General features: G+C 36.0%; 1 protein-coding gene across 8 annotated transcripts in view; it reads right to left on the bottom strand.

Moving 5' to 3' along the window:
- CNOT4 (CCR4-NOT transcription complex subunit 4) overlaps nt 1–20,909 on the bottom strand; it is a 145,322-nt gene that overhangs the window by 63,090 nt on the left and 61,323 nt on the right. For all 8 annotated transcript variants that reach the window (XM_064574922.1, XM_045864216.3, XM_045864219.3 and 5 more), the window contains 2 exons: nt 18,513–18,778; nt 6,808–7,005 (listed from right to left, as the gene is read on the bottom strand). In XM_064574922.1, the coding sequence (XP_064430992.1) occupies nt 6,808–7,005; nt 18,513–18,686 (372 nt within the window). In that variant the 5' untranslated portion in view covers nt 18,687–18,778. The remainder of the gene's footprint in view (nt 1–6,807; nt 7,006–18,512; nt 18,779–20,909) is intronic.

The raw sequence follows: 20,909 nt of genomic DNA, 5'->3' as shown, positions 1-20,909 counted from the left end.
TTTTCATTAACAGATAATCCTTATAAAAAAGTAATTGTCAAAACAATGACCAAAATAATTATGTATTAAACAGAGACAGAAACTCAAGAACAGACATAGTAGAGTCTCTACTCATAAATCTATTGTATATAACATTTGATATATTATATTAAACCACAAATTGCAAATATGGTAACAATGTTCAACCTTAGCTTCATGCTGTGTGTGTGTGTGTGTGTGTGTGTTATACTTAGTTTCTTTGTGTCAATTTTACCACTTCTTGATTTTCTCCTGTTTTTTTCCTCCCTTTTCCTGGTAAATAACATATATGCATGCGGTGATATGTGCAGTGATGGATGGAAAAAAATCGAGGAAACAAATTTATACATTTCTTTCTCTATTACCTGGTTACTTTTGGGTGGTTATTCCCCCTCGCATCTGTGTCACTTCCTTTACTTTGTGATCACTACATACATTCATTTAACTTCTCTTACAGACTTACTTGACCTTGGCTAATTTGACTAATATGTACCGTGATACAAAAACCTCTCCTTGTAATTCACAACTACTTCAAAATTAAATTTTGTTCTTTCCCTAGAATATTATCTGTAGATCTACTTTCCTACAACCTTCCCAAATAGCAAGCTCTCTCTCAGGGAAAGCATTCTGTGTATACCTGTCCATGTGTGTGCAAAGTATTCTTTCCAAACACTCTAATTTGATAACATTCTCACATACTTACAACTTAGCTAGTATGTTCTGCATGTGAAAGAATCGAAGCTTTGTGAAACAGTCTGACTGGGGTATCATTAATTCTCAACAGTTTTCAAATTAATTAACATAATTATTTTTACCACAGTTTACTTTAGGTTCTTGTAAGTACAAGGCTGTTATGTTTTTTATAGCCAATTTTAATGGATTATAAGATGAGGTGACTGTATTGGTTTTTAATCTTTTTTCCACCAAATCCCCCAAGACAAATGAGACTATTAGTGGCAAAAGCAATGACCCTCAGGTTGTACATAGCAAAGTCTCAGGGTTGATGAGTAGGGAAGAGTTTATTCTGAAAAGTTTCCTGGCTGGTGGAGTTTAGAACTGCACTCAATATTCCAACTGGATGCACACCAACTCGGCACAGGACTTCAGAACCAAAATATCTGCTTCAAAGAGTTCAGACTGGTCACACATTGTGCTGCATCATCATCTCAAATCACATCTGAGTTTATGGTAGTAGCTCTCAATGAAGGCAGCATTCAAGGGAGCATTTAAAAAATCTGTGGGAGCTTTCATTGGGGGAGGTTGTCAAAGTGACTGGGAGGCCATGCTTATGTTCAGTGGATGGGAGCCAGGAATGGCTTACAATGCTCTGTCTGGCTAGCCCTGCACAGTAAAGAACTGTCCTGCACAACTTTTGAATGTTCTACAAGACATTCATGTAGCTGAGAAACCTATTTATAATTAAGTGAAACTAGAAACAAATTCCACATTATATATAAAATCAAAAGTAGTTCCCTACAGTTTTGACATATGTTGAATTTATAGGAAAGCAAATAATACGTAATTAAGGTATGACTACAAGTGCTTTGTTCAGAATTATACCAAGAGTTATTTCAGAAAAATCACATCGTTGGCTTTTCATAGTATCTGGATTGCCGATACACAGACCTATAGCAATCTGCCTTTGTAGATGTCACACGGTGATTCTGCACACAGATGTAAGCATCTTACTGTTTTATTGTGTACTTAAAAACAGTACTTCCCAAACTTAAATATGCATACAAATCATTTAAGGATCCAGTTAAATTGCATATTCAGATCTAGTAGCTCTGAAGCAGGGCCTGAGTTTACATAATAAGCACCCAGGGGTTACTACTCTACCAGCTCAGAAACCACACCCTGAGTAGCAAGGTTCTAGAGTAGTGGTACCCAAATTTTACATGTAGAAATAGTCTGTTTCATAAATTATTTCTCTTTTATTCCTTTTATTTCTTTACATCATGAAATCACTTCATAAAAGTCAAAGAGTGTTATAAAATATTTTTAAAAACGGTTACCAGCTCTGATAAGGTTGAAAACCACTCACTCACGGAAACAGTTTCTGTCCAGTATTTGGGTATAATACCTTCAATACAACATAAGACTTGTATATAATTATACTGACATGTCACACTGGAGCCAAAATGATTATTTTCAAAGCACAAATCTAGCCATGTCACTGTTCCTAAGAACATTCAACAGGTTCCCACTGCCTTTAGAATAAAGTGCAAACTCCTTTGCATGGTTAGAAAGCCTTTCATAGTATGTTACTACTTACCTCACCAGCCTCATCTCTCACCACTGCAGTCTAATCTTCCAGCCAAAAAAAAAAATCACTTGCAGACCGACATCTTTCTCATCCTGAAGAATCTGTACAGTTCCTGTACCAGAAGCACTTCTCCCCAAAGATAGTGGAAGAGTACATACTTCCCCAACAAGATCGGGTGCTCTCTCTTGTGCCTCCACAGCACAAAGTACTTCTCATAGTGTATTATACTGTTAGTTTGAAAATAAGCAAGGACTACCTTTGTACTGGTGTATACTCAGTGTCTTACACACTGCCCAGTACTCAATAAATGTTAACCGAAAAATAACTGTTTCAGCACTGAACAAAAAGAGTTACATGGATAAAGAACATTGGTGGGCCTCAAAGTATTAGCAAATGGCCTATGGCTGATAAGAAATGGCCTGCCCGGGCAAGGGAAATTCAAATAATTTAAACCCCCTTTTTTTTTTAAAGATTTTATTTATTTATTTGACAGAGAGAGAGCGAGAGCAGGAACACAAGCAGGGGGAGTGGGAGAGGGAGAAGCAGGCTTCCCACTGAGCAGGGAGCCCAATGAGGGGCTCGATCCCAGGACCCCGGTATCATGACCTGAGCTGAAGGCAGATGCTTAACGACTGAGCCACCCAGGCACCCCCAAATAATTTAAACTTTCTATATTAAGTTAAATACTCCAGATTCTACGTAAACATACAACTAGCAAAACAGTATTCTAGTGACTAAGAAGTATGGGGAGTAGGTAAAACACCCTGCATATCACTACATGGTCCATATATTCAAAATATCATATATTTACTTCACAGTGAGCCACCTTTAATAGTATTAATAGAGGGCGCCTGGGTGGCTCAGTCGTTAAGCATCTGCCTTCGGCTCAGGTCATGATCCCAGGGTCCTGGGATCGAGCTGCGCATCGGGCTCCCCGCTCAGCGGGAAGCCTGCTTCTCCCTCTCCCACTCCCCCTGCCTGTGTTCCCTCTCTCCTGTCTGTCAAATAAACAAATAAAATCTTTAAAAAAAACAAAACAAAAACAAAAATAATAGTACTAAAGAATACAAAAAGCCATGTGAGAGAATTATAAACGCCCAATGGCATGCCTAATGTTTAAAATGTCTTCCTATATATTCTTTGGTAACATAGTCAAGTGATCATGGATACTACAGAGAAAATAAACTTGGTAAGCAGACAGAAGGATGAATGGATGAACAACAGACCAATTATCAGTGTAAAATATACTGGAATAGGACCTTTAAAAAACTGGTCGGTTGGGAAGGCGTGTGGTTTCTAGTCCTGGCTCTGCTATGAAGTAGCTGTGTGATCCCAGGTCACTTAACTAAGTCACTTAACTTCCCTATGCTTCAATTTCTCATTTGTAAAATATCATGGTTCTGTCTTTTAAGTCTTTTAGTTCCTCAAACAAGCTACTCTCTTGGACCACCAAATACCTGAGACACTCCTGTCCTTATTTGCTGCCTAGCCAATCTCTAGTAACTCTTAATTTATCCTTTCCTCTGGGAGGCTTTTTGTGGATTTCTATACTAGCCAAGTTCCCCACTGTTACATGTTCCCCAAAAAACTCTGTACTTCCCTGTTTATAAATCCCCAACACACTTATAAGTACTTAAATTTAGGGCGCCTGGGTGGCTCAGTCGATTAAGTGTCTGCCTTCGGCTCAGGTCATGATCCCAGGGTCCTGGGACTGAGCCCTGCATTGGGCTCCCTGCTCAGCAGAGAGAGCCTGGTTCTCCCTCTACTCCCCACTTGTGTTCTCTGTTGCTATCTCTGTCTCTCTCAAATAAATAAATAAAATCTTTAAAAAAAAAAAAAAAAGACTTAAATCCTGTCTTACCAATAGTCTGTAAGTCAGTTAAGGGTAGAGAATGAGTCTGGCGAGCTAAATTATTTTATTTCCAACATCAAAGTACCTAAAACATGGTAAGTATTCAAGAGTTAATTTATAAAATGAATGAATTAGGTTCCAGCAAATCTGAAATTTTAGGATTTGGAAGATGATTACCTCTAATCACTGCCTTGAACTACCTACCAGATCTTCTAAAATAGATTTTTTGGGGAAACCTAGGTGGCTCAGTTGGTTAAGCATCTGCCTTCGGCTCAGGTCATGATCCCGGAAACCCAAGGTCCCTCTCCCTCTACTCCTCCCCCACTCGTGCTCACTCTCTCTCTCTTAAATAAATAAAACCTTTAAAAAAAATTTTTTTATTGATCAATAAATGAATACATTTGACAATCAATCTTGGTATTAAGTTTTCTGATGCACAAAAGTCATTTTCAAAATAAGCTTGAATTTTCCCTAAACTCTCCTATTTTGCTAATCGGAATTCAGTCAAATATCAAATTGTTCATCGTCCAAAAATAAGTAAATAGAGATCTTCTTTGACCTGAAAGTTACACTAACAACTTGAAACCAAGTTTTCTAATAAAGCCAACTTTAAGTTTTCCAAACTGAAAAGATTATACAATAAATTAAGAGAATTTGTTATATTATTATTTAGAAGTGGTAGGACTGGTCTGGTCTTTGGTCTTCCTAGAGTTTCAAGAGAAATAAATGTTTAAAAAAATTCACTGTCCTCTCACCAGGCAAAAATGATTTCAAAAGTATAAAACAAGTAGAGTGTTTTTTTAAGGCACATTTAGATTCATGATAAAGTACCCCTCTCTCACTAGATAACACCGATTAATTTTTTTTCTGTGTAATAGTTCTTCAGATTAATGTTACTGGAGTCATGTCATTTGAAGTGGAAATAAGAAACCTCTGTAAGTAAATAAAAACAAATCACAGAATCTAAAGAGGAGGTAGAAAACCTATAAGCCAAACACCAGACTGAGACTATGGCTTAATTTTAGCCAGCTTTCAGGTGTTGCTCCCCATATGCCTCCAGTACTATAGGTGACAGGATCCAGGCAGGATGTATTAACAAAATCAAGTACATGCATATCCAAGAGTTGTCAAATCAAAATAAAAGTTCCATTAGTTTACTGGAATAGCAGTTTCAGAAATGCCAAAGTAGATTCTAATCAGTAAGATTAGTAGGAGTAAATAGAGACAGATAAAACAAAAAACTTGCAAAGGCAAGAAGTACCCTCTGATTAGAAAAAAGGCAGAGTTTTGAAAGGGGAAGACAGAAGGACTGGTGTATAAAGTTGTAGTGGTGTTCAAGAAAATGGTCACAGGGGAACTGGGATTTTGCCTGCCTGAGGAATTAAAAACAAGAAAGAACTGGCTGCTGAGGTTGAGCCATAGGCCTAAAATGAGCTCTCATCCTTAACAGCTCTTACTGAAGTCTTTTCCTGTAGAACTCTAGATCAGCCCCCTTTGGCTTTGGAAAGAACCTGGTCTCCTGAAGGATTCATGCTGCCCACTGATGCCAGTAACCCTGGACTTAAGTCCAAGTAATTCTGGAGTTGCTTCTGTGTTTATTACCAATGATAAAGGGTTCTTAGTAAGGTCTCCCTGACTTTCTCTTCTACTGATCCTGAAGCCCTTCACAGCCTCAATTACATAGTAAACTCATCATTAATAAATATGTATTATTCTAAGTTGATTTTTACAAAAATCAATTTTTAGACTCCTTAAGTTTCCTTCCGCTGGGGCCTTTGCCCACTTAGCCAAGTCTGAAGATTCCCACCTCCCTAAGCATATTCACTATAATCCTCCCTCTTATGGGTACCATGACGATGAGCATTACTCCAAACCCTTCTCAAGGAATACTTTTGGTAGACCCCCAAATCCAACTCTCTCCTACTGAAGCAAACACTCTGGCTGTCAATCAGCTTCTACCTGCTCTCCCATCAATCTAGTCAGCACCTCCTAATACATCAGAAACTGAAAATTAGCAGATGACCATCCAAGGGTATCAGGGAAAGTTATAAGCTCAACATTACTCTTCAACGCAGGTGGTGAAAGGAGAAAAAAGAGGTAATGAACAAAAGGATTAAGGCCTCCCCTGCCTCCAAACAAATGACAAAGAACCTGGTCTCTTATTTTCCTTCATCCAATTCTTTCCCCAAAATTGGCTTAAAATGAATGTGGAGTAGCAGGTCTGTAACTGTTCAATAACCAAGAATCACTATGTGGACAGGATTAAAAAAAATACAGATCTCTAGTGGGTTCATGTAACTGCATGTCCACTGTGATCCTTATATAGCTACAGAAAAGAGGAAAGAAACCGAGTAGTCATGTCACATGTTAGCCTGAATAGCAAATTATCCAACTTTCACAGATTATTAGCACTAAAGGAGATTTCAGAGATCTAGTTCAACTGCCTCGTTTTACAACTGAAGAAAATGAGGCCAAGAAAGATTAAGACACTCTGATCACAACTGATCATTGGATTCTTAGAGATAATTAAAAAATCATTTCCCATTCTCTCCCAAGTTTTAATAATTTCAGGGGAATCCTGCAAATAGGCAAGGTCAGCTGTTATTTCCAAATAAGATAGGCAAAAAAGAAAAAAATGTCAAGTTGAGAAAGAAAACAGAAGAGGACTTACCTCTGGGTCTGCTAGGCGCTGAGACAGACCTACAACAAAGACGAGGTTTTTTTGTACAACACGTACACTAGCCAAATGTTTGCGGTTTTCTGATATTTTCTGTTTTCTCTCATTCTGTTTCTGTTTTTTCTCATTCTTTATCCTTTGCAATTCTTCCTGGGAGAGTGGTTTATAAACTGCTGGGTCTTCTGGATATGGCTTTAAGCACAAAACAAACATAGAAGTTAGCATTAAATAAGGAAAGAAATAAGCTATATGAAAACCAATTATCATTCTGGATGACAGGTATGTGGTTATTTGTTACATCTCCCTTTTCCTAAATCTTTTAATTGCTTAAAATATTATTTAATAAATTTAAGATAAAAGTTTTTAAAATACTTACTTTTTTTTAGAGCTTAGCACAGACTACTTTTAACACTAAAACTTAAAACACCACCAAAGGTTATGTAATAAAAAAAAAATACAACCGTGGTATTCCCTATAGTGTCTAGCAGAGTTGACAGAAAAGAAAGCTTCCAGGGTGCTGTGTAAGAGGCAAAAAGTATAACTTATCTCATCTAAACACAGGTTTATATATTACAATCCACAAATATTTAATGAAAACCTACTATGTGCTAGAATATTAATGAAGTACTTATTATTTAATTCATTGTCAATCTAAAAGGAACATAAATGGGCAAATAAACAACAATCCACAGATACTCTGGCTCAGGAGTTTGACTTTAGTTTCCAACACTTACTAGCCATGTGGACTTAAGCAAGTTAGTGAAACTCTATGCCTCAGTATCCTCAATAGTAAGATGAAAATGATCTTAAAGGGTGAGGCATAATGGTAAAAGTAAAGTAACTCTCATAAAGCCATTATTATCATGAACAGCACACAGTAATCCCTCAATAAATACTAGCAATTACACTGTTGTAATTTTTTTCCCTTTGTCATTACAATATTGCTTTTATTCCTACTGCTAATGCCAGGGCTACTGGTAGCCTGAATAAGAGCTACGGAATCACATTGCCTGGCTTTAAATCTTGGCTCCTCTCTACTATCTGAGAGACCTTGGCCATAAGTTATGTGACTTGCCTGCCTCAGTCATCTCTCCTATAAAATAGGAATCACGGTACTTTATTAAGAGGGTTTCTGTAAGAGTTAGAAGAGATATACATTTATAAAGTGATTAAAACTGTGCCCTACACATAAGCATTCAATAAGTCACTTATTATTACTACTAATCAAAAAATAGGGACGCCTGGGTGGCTCTGTCGGCTAAATGTTCGACTCTTGATTTCAGCTCAGGTCATGATCTCAGGGTTGTGAAATCGAGCCCTACATCGGGCTCCGTGCTGGATGTAGAGCCTGCTTAAGATTCTCTCCCTCCCTGTGCCCTTCCCCGCCTAAAACATAAATAGTTAATAATGAATGAAAGATCATATCTAAGTGGATATGAAGAGATCCCAGAAACAGGAAATTGTGCCTATAAGAATACAGGAGTAGGGACTAACAGAAATGATGTCATCAAGAAAAAAAGTAGGAACAAGGTAGAGTGGAGACAGTATTCAAAAGCCTGAAATCTTGCTATGCTTTTAACTTAAAGGTACTTTCATCTTTTTATACGTAAGTAAAATACAAAAATAAAAACCCTCGAATTTGTCAACACACTCAGATTAATGCTGAAGGCAATTAAGAAAGTGAGACTTCTCTTTATGTTCCTCAGCTTCTACTGGTAATATCATAAGGTCTCCCAAAATCCCGTTCTTAAATTTTCAGACATAACTCTTAGTGGTCCTGGAAGACGCAAGCACCCATACCATTTGATTTCCACATTTAAAAATCTGAATAATAATAATGAAATAAAAATCTGAATCTTCCAGCTAATTGGTCCTATTTGGCATACTGGAACTGACTTGTGAGTAGGGGGCATATAAAACAGCTGACTTGGTAACTTGTGTGACTTTTGCGTGACCTGAAGTCTTTCTCCAGGATGAAATATGAAGCTAGAAGTACACATTTTAGGCGCTCAATAAATATTTGCCAAATGAATGCCAAGCTACTCTCTAGAACAGAGAATTTAGCATGGTTAATTTTTCTTTTAAAAAAATCTTAACTTTTCAAGGCTCCAGAAAAAGTTGGAAAGGCATGCACTCCCTGACAGCTGCTCCAGCACACACACCACCAGAAATACCTACTCCACAAACCCAATGACACAACATTAATAAGCCAGTACAAAGAGATAAGCAAGGGAGAAAGACTAAAAATGGGATACGAAAAATACATATGGTTTACTTTTTGACTGAAACATGTATACTAAATTTTCTAGGAATACAGCGTCAAATGAAAATGTACAAGCATGAAATTTTTCTTTAAATATATTATTGTGTGTTATATATCAAACTAATGCAAAATATGGCACCTGTGGCATATGGCACTTTTAATGTGTAAAATATTTTTAATAGTGTTAATCTGACGATAAATTGCCAAACTATTAATTATGATGGTTTATAGACTCCAGTGTAATCACTTAATTTTTTTCATGTGTGTAGTTATAGTCCCACTTTTATTTCTAATGTATCTTTTATGTTTTTTCTCTTTATTTTCCAATCAGACTTGCCAAGAGTTTGATTATTTTATTGTCTTTCAGAGAACCAGTTCTAACTTTTATTGAAATACTACTTTTTTTCTATTTCACCAAATTCTGCTTAATCCCTGCTTCTATTGTCACAATGTTTACTACTCTTTTTTTGGTTTCTTAACCTAGAAATAAGCTAATTTATTTTTTGTTCTTTGTTTTCCAATAAATGCATTCACAGCCTTAACTTTTCCTCCTCCTAGAAACAATGAAAAATACTATATAAAGTTTTGTTTTTTAACCAATATCTTAGAAACAGTAATGACCTGCAGTGGGGAAGTCCCAAGCCAACTTCTGTATAAAAGTCAAAATCCAGAGAGGTAAGTGTAAATCTTTGTAACAACAAATGGGGAGGGAGGGTCAGCATTCAAAGCCCAGGGCTAGCCCAAGGTGAAGAGTCTTTGGGGAACTCAAAGAACTTAAACTGAGACCCAGCCCGTCCCCCAAAAGACTCTTTCAGTCTCAGGATAAGAACAAACTACAGACAGGTCAGAACAAGAAAAATGGGGATAGAAGAAAAACATCCTGAAGAAGTTGCTGAAACCAACCTTACGGAAAATTTGCATCCTAGGGACCTTAGACCTTTATACTTGTCCCCACCAGCGCCCATTATGCTTGAGGCACCTCTAACGTCACTGTTTATAGGATCCAGCAGAAGACAAATGAAAGTTTCTCTAGAGGAGGGCAAAAATACGTTAGGCCCTGGACAACTCTACAAATAATTCAGGGACAACAACCAAGAAGCAGGCACAGATATAAAACCAAGCACATAAAGAAATAAAACAACATGAACAACCAGTAGAAACATTCCTCACAGACTTTAGCTACTGGAATTATCTGACACAGATTTAAAAACAATAACGCTTATCTGTTTAAACAAATATATGATCTGCTGCCAAAAAACAAAACAAAACAAAAAAACCTCAAATATATGATAAACCTGAAAGTAGGTGCAGGGTACAAAATTGTATTTAAAATATATCAAGCATGAAAAGAGAACAAACATTACTTCTAGAAAGGCAAAATGTTAAAACTCAATACACATATTTATATCTAGCAAAAGACCAGACCTAAAAAAAAAAAATTCAAACACAAAAAGAAAGATCAGAAGAAATCATCCATTAAAGCATTAAGAAAAAAAACCAAACAAACAGAAAAGAGATTAGGAGACATGAAGAGCAGTGAAAATGAATCTGAAAAATATGTAATCAGAGTCCCAGAAGGAGAGGAAAGAGAATAAAGTCTGTATCTGAAGAGATGATAGCTGATTTTTTTCTCCCAGAACTAATGAAATTCACCAAGACAGATTTAAGAAGCCCTACAAATTCTAAGCAGGATAAATAAAAAGATATACCCAACTGAGTTCTTTTTGGAACTGGTTAATATTTCCACTGTAGCCTAACAAGTCAATTTTTATGCTCACTGCACTTGTATTTTAAAGTTTTGTACTAATTTGGGCTGCCTGGCTGACTCAGTTGGAAAAGAACACAATTTCTGATCTTGGGGTCATGAGTTTGAGCCCCACGTTGGGTGTAGAGATTATAAATAAACAAATTTAAAAAAATTTTTATATTAATTTGTACAAAGTTGTGTGCATGTACAAGCACACACATGCTTGCTAACTGTGTTATTCAAATTTTCCATTTCCTGGGATGCCTGGGTGGCTCAGTCAGTTAAGCATCTGCCTTCAGGTCAGGTCATGATCCCAGGGTCCTGGGATCGAGTCCCACATCGGGCTCCTTGCTCAGCAGGGAGCCTGCTTCTCCCTCTGCCTGCCACTCTTCCTGCTTGTGCTCTCTCTCTGACAAATAAATAAATAAAATCTTCAAAAAAATTTTTTTTCCATTTCCTTTTTTTGGGTCTATTTCATCTATCAAACTCTAAAATATAGAAGTTGGACTTCTCTCCATTATGGATATGGATATAGTTTCTCCTGGTATTTATATCAGCTCAATATACTTCAAAGAGCTACTGTTAAGTAAATAAAATTCCATGACTCTATGGACATATAGCAATGAAAAAATTCCTCTTTTCTCTTTTAAAATGTGTTTGATCTTAAATTTGATTATGACTAATACCAGTACTATTATACCTTCTTTCCTATGATTTCCCTAGTTTCACTGATAATTTTCTGTATATGTTCCTAAGTCAAACAGTTCTACAAGGTTTACTGGGGAAAAGAATAATCTCTCATTTTCTTCTTTCCCTGACCCAGTTGCCTCTCCCTAGAAATAATCCTGTTAGACTCTTTTAGATCATTATTTTGTCATTTACTATCACATCATTAAATAAGATGCGTGTATGGCTACTTCTTGCTTTTTCAGTTCTACATATTATCACATCATACAAATTGACAATATAGCTTTCTTTCACCCAGCCTAACCATATATCCCACGTCTACCTTCTAACCTTCCACCCTAATTTTGGTTAGGTCAACATTCACAATTACATTATTATAAAGTTCAAATGTTACTTATACATTTCTACCTTCAGCCATGACAGAGGAGATAGTAACAGACCAGGCCTACTAGCATAAACAACTAGAAAATAAGACAAAATATATGAAGCAACTGTTTTCAGACATCAAACAATATAGGTAATGAACAGCAAATCCGTGACTACCGAGAGAAAAGAAATGAGACAGATGAAAACCATGAGTGAAAACATCCTAGCTTTCTGCTCTTCCAACACTTACTGGACACTGGCTGGGTCCAACAATCACACTGAGCAGAGGGGAAAGTGATCAAAACCTGAAGAGGCTGAGGCAACTTAAATTTATGGGGCAAAATATCACAAAGCAGGAACTAGTCCAAAAAGAATTCCAGAAATCTACATAGAGGAATCCTGTGATAGCTAGTTCCCATAGGCTGCTCTCCAATAAAGACATTCTGATAGAGTCCAGGTCAATAATGAATTTGGGGAGGAAATAAAAAAGAAGTGATACCAATCACATGCAAACTTTTTCAGAATATAGAGGACAAGGAAACATTTCCTAACCCATTTTATGAAGCGAGTATTATTTTGATACCAAATCTAAAAACAATATAAATAAAGCCACAGATAAATACCTCTAATGACACAGACATAAAAACCTTTCTGAAAATATTAGCAAATTGAAAAGAAAAAGGGTAATTTATTATCATCAAATGAGGTTTATCCTTGGAAGGGAAGGTTGATTCAAAAATCAATCAACCTAAATCACCATTTCAACAGAATGAAGGAGAAAACACATGATGATTTCAAAAGAAACAGAAAAGGCATTTGACAAAATGCAACACCCACTCGTGATAAAAACTCTCAATAAGCAAAGAAAACGTCCTCAACCTGATAAAAAACCATCTACAAAAAACTCACAGCCAGGAACATACTTACTGTGAAATACTCAATGCTTCCCACTGAAACTGGGAACAAAGATAATTGTTCTTAGCACTTTATTCCAATGTTCTACTGGAGGGCTTACCCAGTGCAATAAGGCAAGAAAAATAATTTAAAAACATAAAGGATGGAAAAGAAGAAGTAAAACTGCCTTTATTCACAGAAGACATGATCATCTATGTAGAAAAGCCTAAGGAGTCTATTTAACAAAATCAATTATTCTATGTATGAACTGGAAAATGGAATTTTTAAAATACCACATGCTGAAGCTCATAAAACATAAAATAGTTACAGATAAATATAACAAATCATGCTATACTACTCCATATGCTGAAAACTACAGAACATGGTTTTATAAATGTTTAAAACCTAGAAAACTGGAAAGATAAACCTTATTTAAGAACTAGATGAGCCAACATTTTCAAGATGTCATTTTTCCTCAAATTGACCTGTTTATTCAAGTTCAATCAAAAGCCCAGTAGGTTTTTTGTACAAAATTACAAACTAATTAAAAAACTTATGTGGAAATGCTAAGGTCTTAGATGCCCAAAATAAATTCTATAAAGGATAACAAAATTGAAAGGTCTATCATACCCGATTTGAAGACTTAGAGTAGTCAAGACAGTATGGTATTGGCATAAGGATAGAAACAATCGTCTGTGGATAACAGAAATGAACTTACACATTTATGAGCAACTGATTTTTAAGAAAGAGTTGAAAACCATTCAACAGTGAAGAAATAGTCTTTTCTACAAATGATGCTGTAACAATATATCTGTATGGGGGGAAAAAAATCTCAACCCCTACAACATATCTGAGCCATTGAAGCATAATATGATTACTTTTCTTGTACAGCTTTTTGTTTCCCCTAGAGTTAACTGTCTGATTAGATTAAACCATCAAATCTCCTCCAAATGTTGAAATGGCCTCACAACACAATTCTCTTTTATTTTATTTATTTTTTATTTTTATTTATTTGAGACAGAGAGAATGAGAGAGAGAGAGAGAGCACATGAGAGAGGGGGGAGGGTCAGAGGGAGAAGCAGGCTCCCTGCTGAGCAGGGAGCCCGATGCGGGACTCGATCCAGGGACTCCAGGATCATGACCTGAGCCGAAGGCAGTCACTTAACCAACTGAGCCACCCAGGCGCCCCCACAATTCTCTTTTAAAACACCAAGTATTCTCTCAATTTTATCTTTTTGTAGAAACCCTTCTCTTGCAACTTTCTGATCTGCCACATTCTGTACTGGTTGTCCTCTTTCCCATCATCTTAGGAATCCCACTGCATCACTCCCGTACTTGGTCACCTCTTTCCTTTATCACATGTATTCTCTTTTCTTCATTCCTTCATGTGAGGGGCATATTCTGCAGTAGATTCCTGAGAGAGAATGCACGGAACATAAAAAAAAAAATTCGAGATCTTTCACGTCTGAAAAGGTCTTTTCATGTACCTTCACACTTAACAGGAAGATATGGAGTTCCAGGATGAAAATAAATTTCCTTCCGAAATATCTTCAAGCTTCAAGTCTTGCTTTTGAGAATTCTGAAATGATTCCGATGCCTGATCTTCATTTGTAGCCTACTTTTTTCCTCTTTGGAAGCTTGTAGAACTTCTTTGTTTTCAGTTTTCTGTTTAAAAATAGTTTGTGCCTGGCACTCAATAGGCCTTTTTAATCTGGAAATATATCCTTTGGTCTTGGGAATATTCTTCAATCATATTTCTGAAATAACTTTCCTTCTATATTACTGTGGTCTATTTCTAGAACACTAACTTATTTAGTATTTGACCTCCTGCATTGATCCTCAAATAAAGTTATCTCTTCTCTCAAATAAGAATATTTATCAAATAAGAATATCTCCTTTGTCTTTTTGCACTACTTTTTAAGAAATTTTCTCAAATTCATCTCCCAACTCTTTCCTTGTTATTTCTGCTATATTTTAATTATTATTAACAGTGTTTATCCTTCACTGAATTTTTTTTAGACTACCCTGTTCTTGTTTCATGAATGCAATATCCTCTGTTACTTCTGAGATGAAAGTAACAGTAACTTTGTCAGAGTTTTCATCTCTTTGGCCTGTCTGGCTTCCACATGAGTCAACATTGTATGATGCTACATCAGTACACTACCTGTGTTCCCACATCTGCTGTTTCCACCAGGTATTTTTCTCAGAAATGCTGCACTAAAAGAACATACAAAGACAGTCTAAGGAATGACCAGGTAGCCTATGCCTTAGTTTAGGGAAACACGGAAGGTCTTTTTGATCCTTTTAGGCATGGCAACTAGGACCAAAGAGAAACATTAAACTCTCTTGGTTTGTAAAACCTGCCCACTCTCTGCTTCTCAAAACACTAAAGCAAAGAGGCCCTTTACGTAAACAAGCAGGTTTCATTTGTGCACCCCAACCAGGGCTTGCTTCAACCAACTCCCCACCTGCATCTCCAAGTTTACTTAAATCATCTTGATTTGCCATTTCAGAGTGGCCTCTACAGGCCATCTTCCAGCAGGGCTGGGCTATGTGTAGATGGCAGCTTCATGGCCTTCTCCAGGCATCGGGCAACACTTGAGGTCCTCCTGTGTTAACACAACCACTGAGGCTGGTCTCCAGAGATGTAAAGATTTGCTGGTCCCTGACTAAGACAGGCAGCTTCATAACTACATGTGCTAAGTGTGCTCAGCACACTCTCTGGCAAGGCTAAGCCAAGACTCTGTGTGGTCAGCACCGTCTACTGTCCATGACCCACAACAGCCATGAGACAAGCAGGAGCAAGGTCGAGTAGTCACAGACCAAGCAGAAGTTCTAGCAGTTGTAGTTATATTAAGTCAACAAGAAAACAAAAAAAATCCTCCCGGTCTGACTTAACAGTAAAGACCGCAGCTAAAGATTATAACTTAGAAACCCTAAAGGAGGTTGTCTCATAATTATTTAATATAGATTTTTTTCTTTCTATAAATGTTGGAGAGCTTTGGTGCCCATCCTTAGACAATCTCTCATCTTTTCTATTGACCCGCTCTTGTGATCTCATCCAGTATTACTTTATAAATAACATTGTATATGTTATATAACTCTCAAATTTATATTTCCATACCAGAACCAAATTTGAATATTCACCTAACTAATTTCTCCATTTAGATTTCTAATAGGAATCTCAAACTTAACATGTCTAAAACGGAGTTCCTGATCTTCTCAAAAACCTGTCCCTACTGAGGTCTTCCCCATCTCAGTCAATGGCCATTCTTTACTTCCCTTACACACTCACCAACTCTTCTACTTGTCCTGTATAGTGGATATTAAACCTTATGAATCTTTTTATGTCTGGAAAATATTTTATTATGCTTTTACATGTGAATAAAATTGAGAATTCAAGTCATTTACCCTCAAAAATTTGGAAAAACAAATTTCTCAATTATTTTCTTTTCCATCGTTATAGAACAAAAACACCAGTATCAGTTTTATTCTTGTTCCTTTGTAGTCTCTGCATTTTTCTCCCATAAGCTTTGAGAACTTTGTCTTTATTCTCGATACTCTAAAATTTTACAATTCTATTAATAGATGTTGATATTTTTCAGTCATCTTGTCTCCTACTCACACAGCCCTTCTAAGGACAACTGCTTTTCACATGAAATTTCCTTCTAGTGGTTCTTTATTCCTTCCCACCCATTCTTATTTCACTGCTTCTGTAAATTCTCTTAGCAGATTAGAACCAGATCTTTTATGCTGCTTAACTTCTCTTTCATGCTTTTTAAAAATATTTTTGTACTATATGCTGCAAAAAAAAAAAATACTCAGCAAAATCTTCCAACTTATTAATTTGTTCTTAAACTTTGTTCATTCATTCTTCAGCCCACCCATAAGATTATTCATTTGCAAGATCTCTAATCTGCTCTTTAAAAAATGTTCCTTCTATATAGATATGCCATTCTCTTTTATTTGTTTGAGAAGCACCAATGACCCTTTTAAATGTTTGTTTGCTTACTTATGTTAGGTTCTTTTATTTACTGATTTTTGGTACTGATGTTGGTATTCCTGAAATGTCTGTTAATTCTTGGTTCTTACACATTTTTACATGTAAGAACTCTGTCAACCAGTCTATAAATGCTATTTCTGTTTACTGCAGGATGCTCTTTTGTGACTGCAAGGAGGACAAACTGGTGGACAGAGTATATCAATAATTCATCTTCTGAGCACAGGAGGTCTTAGTTCCTCCAGGGTATCTCCATCCACCTTAAGGCTCTGACCCAAATTTATAATCAGTGTTGCAGCTAGAGAGCATCTGTCTCTGCTACATGGTATAAAAGTTAGGTTGGACCCATATCTTGCTCCAATGCAACACTCAGGCAACCACACAGATACTTTCCTTAGGATCTTTTTTAAAAGCACCACTACTCTTACCTTTTCTCAGCAGCCTTATCCTGAGTATGTTTGAACTAATGCTTCTTTCTTTAAATTGATCCCAATGGCCTACTGTTTTTCCGATTCTTCACACTTGCTTATCCTCCCAGAAAGGCACACTTTTATTGATAACCAGCTCTGCTAAAATTATTTTGCTTTATCCTTAAAATTTTTCTACTTTTTTCTCTACTTTCTAAGAATTTAAAGTGATTCTAGGTAAACCCCTAAAAGTTAAGTGAATTTTTCTGCCATTTCCCCAAATAATTGATTTTTCTCTAATGACTATTTAACAAGTGGTCTTTTTATTAAGATTTCTTTTCATAGCACACCCAAAGAAAAAAAGAGATAAAGTTAAGAAGTCAAATGACGTCACAAGCTTTATAGTCTTGGGCTATACTAAAAATTACCACTTTCAACAGAACAGTTCAATACAATTGTCTTCTTGTGGAATGACCAGGAACCACTTTTTAAAATATGACTGAATGCTTAAAATCCACTAACACAAATTTATTACAAATTTTGACCAAAGCTAATATTAAGGTTTTCCTTTGCTTTTCATTCACATCCCTAAAATACATTAACTATACAAAAAGATATATTATATATACATTATAAATATCTATTACATATTATAGATATGTAATTATAGATTACATATAATTATAGATATATAGATATAGATATTATAGATATGTAGATGCTTATTTAAATGAGACCCAGGAATATTAAAAATCATAGAACTATTTAGAGCTAGAAAAGACTCAAAAGATTTATATTTGAATCCCAAACGTACTATCCACTAGCTGATGCCTGTGGACAAGTTACTTGAAAGGCCTAGTTTCAATGTACATTGGGGATAGCATTACAGCCTGGAGTTATTGTAAAGACTCAACAAATGAGTAACCATTACCTTCTGAAGCAGGATTTCTGTCATTTTAACACATAACCTCTTTTAGTAAATGTCAAAACTTTTCCCCTATTTTGTACTAGAAAATTAAAGTGAATTTCCTCCCAGCTGAATGTGTTTTTCCAATTTCATACCATCCTATCTAAATCCACAGCCTCTCTACTCCTATTTCTCTTAAATATCCAGCACCACTGATCTTATGAATTTCTCCAGATTAGAAAGCTAAAGGTTAACCAGAGAGGTTATATGACTTTACCAAGGTCATATAGTGTTTTTCTACTTCATTATTATCTTAAAAATATAATGTTACACATAAAATCACCTGAGGTTTGTAGATTCTTTTAAATCTACTTACTCATATGCATGGGGCAAAAAAACTGTACACAAAGTTACTTTGGAGTATTTACCTTTCTACATGCAGGACAAAGCCCATTTTCATCAGTGCGAATTCGATGCCAACAAAATCGGCAAATCTGATAGCCACAGGTGCAAGGAAAAAAGTTGATATCATCTATCTCCAAGGGCTCCATGCAAAGAGGACATTCCACAGGGTCTTCCTTCGCATCAGGACTGCGAGACATCTTCACGTTTATTAAACAGCAGCAAAAGTTTATAATAACTTAAGGGAGAAGGAAGTTCAGCACTGAGAACTAAACTGTAGAACTTCAAAGACCTGCATGAGAAGAAACAAAGTATACTGTTTACTACTGGGGAAAAAATGGCATTTCAACCATCTGGAACCATATTAACAAAAAATTTGTTAAAACATTAATCAAACAAATTTTGCTATCATCTCAGATGAGATTTCAGAATAGAATTCTGAAGTTGTTTTGAATGTCAAAATAAAAAGTCTAGCATTACTAATCTTTTGGATTCAAGAGGAAGACGAAAGAACTTCCGCCTTTCTACATAAAACATTTAATACTAACCTAGTACCTAATCATAGCACATTTTAGGGAAATAAATAACATACAGCCTTAAAACACACTCTACACTGTCTCATCTTTGACCTAAAAGCTAGTAATGCTGCCATATAACTAAAGGAGTATTACAGAATTCTAAAATATGTCAGAAAATAAATGTGTTTACAAAATAAACCTAATGAAATAGAAAAGGCTTCAGTCATCTATAATTACATGTTAATATCAAACCTTTACCACAGAAAAAGACTAGAACTGAAAAAACATGCCATAGAACCCAATGGTTTACAATCAAATACGTATTATTATGCCAGTGAAAACTTCTGGTAAAATAAGCACATATAAAACAAAAAAAGTATTTCTACGGTAATGGTACAAAATCCTACAAAAAAAGGAAGGGGGAAGAAACCAAAAAGATTCCATACTCCAAAGTGTTTTGAAAAATTAAATAATTTATTTTAGATTATGGGGAGTTGAAAATCTTTATGTAACAATTTAGTAAAGTCAATGGTAAATTATAACATTATGTTGAAATCACTATTTTAGCCTCCAAAATATAAGTCAATGCAATCTCTATCAAAATAACAGGTTTGTTTTTTTTTTAACATAATTCAACAAACTGATTCTAAAGTTTATAAAAAAGAGTAAATGCATACAAACTGCTTTAAAACTTCTGGGGGGGGGAAATGTGGGAATTTGTGCTATCAGATATTGAACTGTTACAAAGCTAGAGTAATTTTAAATTTGACGGGTACAAAACTAGACAAAAGATTAAAGAACCTAAATACTCTAGAAACAGAACCATGAATTTATGAGATTTTAATATTTAGTAACAGTGACATTCACAAGTCAATATGGTAAGGATAGAACAGTTTATAAGCAATAATAAAATTCTGGTCTATCTACTTTAAAGACAGATCTACATAGAAAGATATGGTCAGGGGCGCCTGGGTGGCTCAGTCGTTAAGCGTCTGCCTTCGGCTCAGGTCATGATCCCAGGGTCCTAGGATCGAGCCCCACATCGGGCTCCCTGCTCAGCGGGAAGTCTGCTTCTCCCTCTCCCCCTGTTTGTGTTCCCTCTCTCGCTGTGTCTCTCTCTGTCAAATAAATAAATAAAAATCTTAAAAAAAAAAAAAGAAAGATATGGTCAACTTAGTAATGTGGAAAGAAGAAAACACAAAATTAAAGGCAAGCAACAGAGTAAAGGATATATTCACTATATATAATGAAGAGTTAGGGTCCAGAGTATATAAACAAATCTCACAAAGCAATTTTAAAAAGGCAATTAAGTCAAACAAAATGAGAACAGAAGACGACGAGTAATTCCCAGAATTACAAATAATTACAACATATGAAAAGATGATCAACCTCTCTGGTTAGTAAATAGTTGAGAGAGCATATTTTCCCCATTAGCTTATCAAAGAAGTTAGTCTCCCCAGAAAGTAAAGATTATCACTGATCTAAGTTCCTCTTTCAGAGAAAATAAGAGCACAAAAAGTACCTTGCCTTAAGCTGCCTGGCTCTTAAGTGGTGCAGCCTGGATTCATTCCAGCAAGTCTCAGCCCCTGAATCTGTGCTGTTAACCATGCCTTTATACCACTTTATAGAATCTATCCCACATAAATACACCGGTGGACCAAGTACTTTGCTCTGTTTGGCAGCACTGTTCCTAGAGCAGAAAACTGCAAAGTAACTGTCCATCAGTTGGGAAATCATTAACTAAATAATATTATAGCCATAAACTGATGTCTTGAATCAGAAGATGTCTATTATAAAGTTGTTGGGTTTTTGGTTTTGGTTTTGGTTTGTCTTAAAGCAAGCTGGAGGGGCGCCTGGGTGGCTAAGTCAGTTAAGCATCTGATTCTTGATTTTGGCTCAGGTTGT

Source organism: Mirounga angustirostris, unplaced genomic scaffold (genome assembly GCF_029215605.1).
Source record: "Mirounga angustirostris isolate CCGP_5_RB_7025 unplaced genomic scaffold, mMirAng1.0.hap1 SCAF_12, whole genome shotgun sequence".
NCBI classification, from domain to species: domain Eukaryota; kingdom Metazoa; phylum Chordata; class Mammalia; order Carnivora; family Phocidae; genus Mirounga; species Mirounga angustirostris.
Note: the sequence above shows the minus strand (reverse complement) of the source record. Positions and strands in the feature narration are given on the sequence as shown.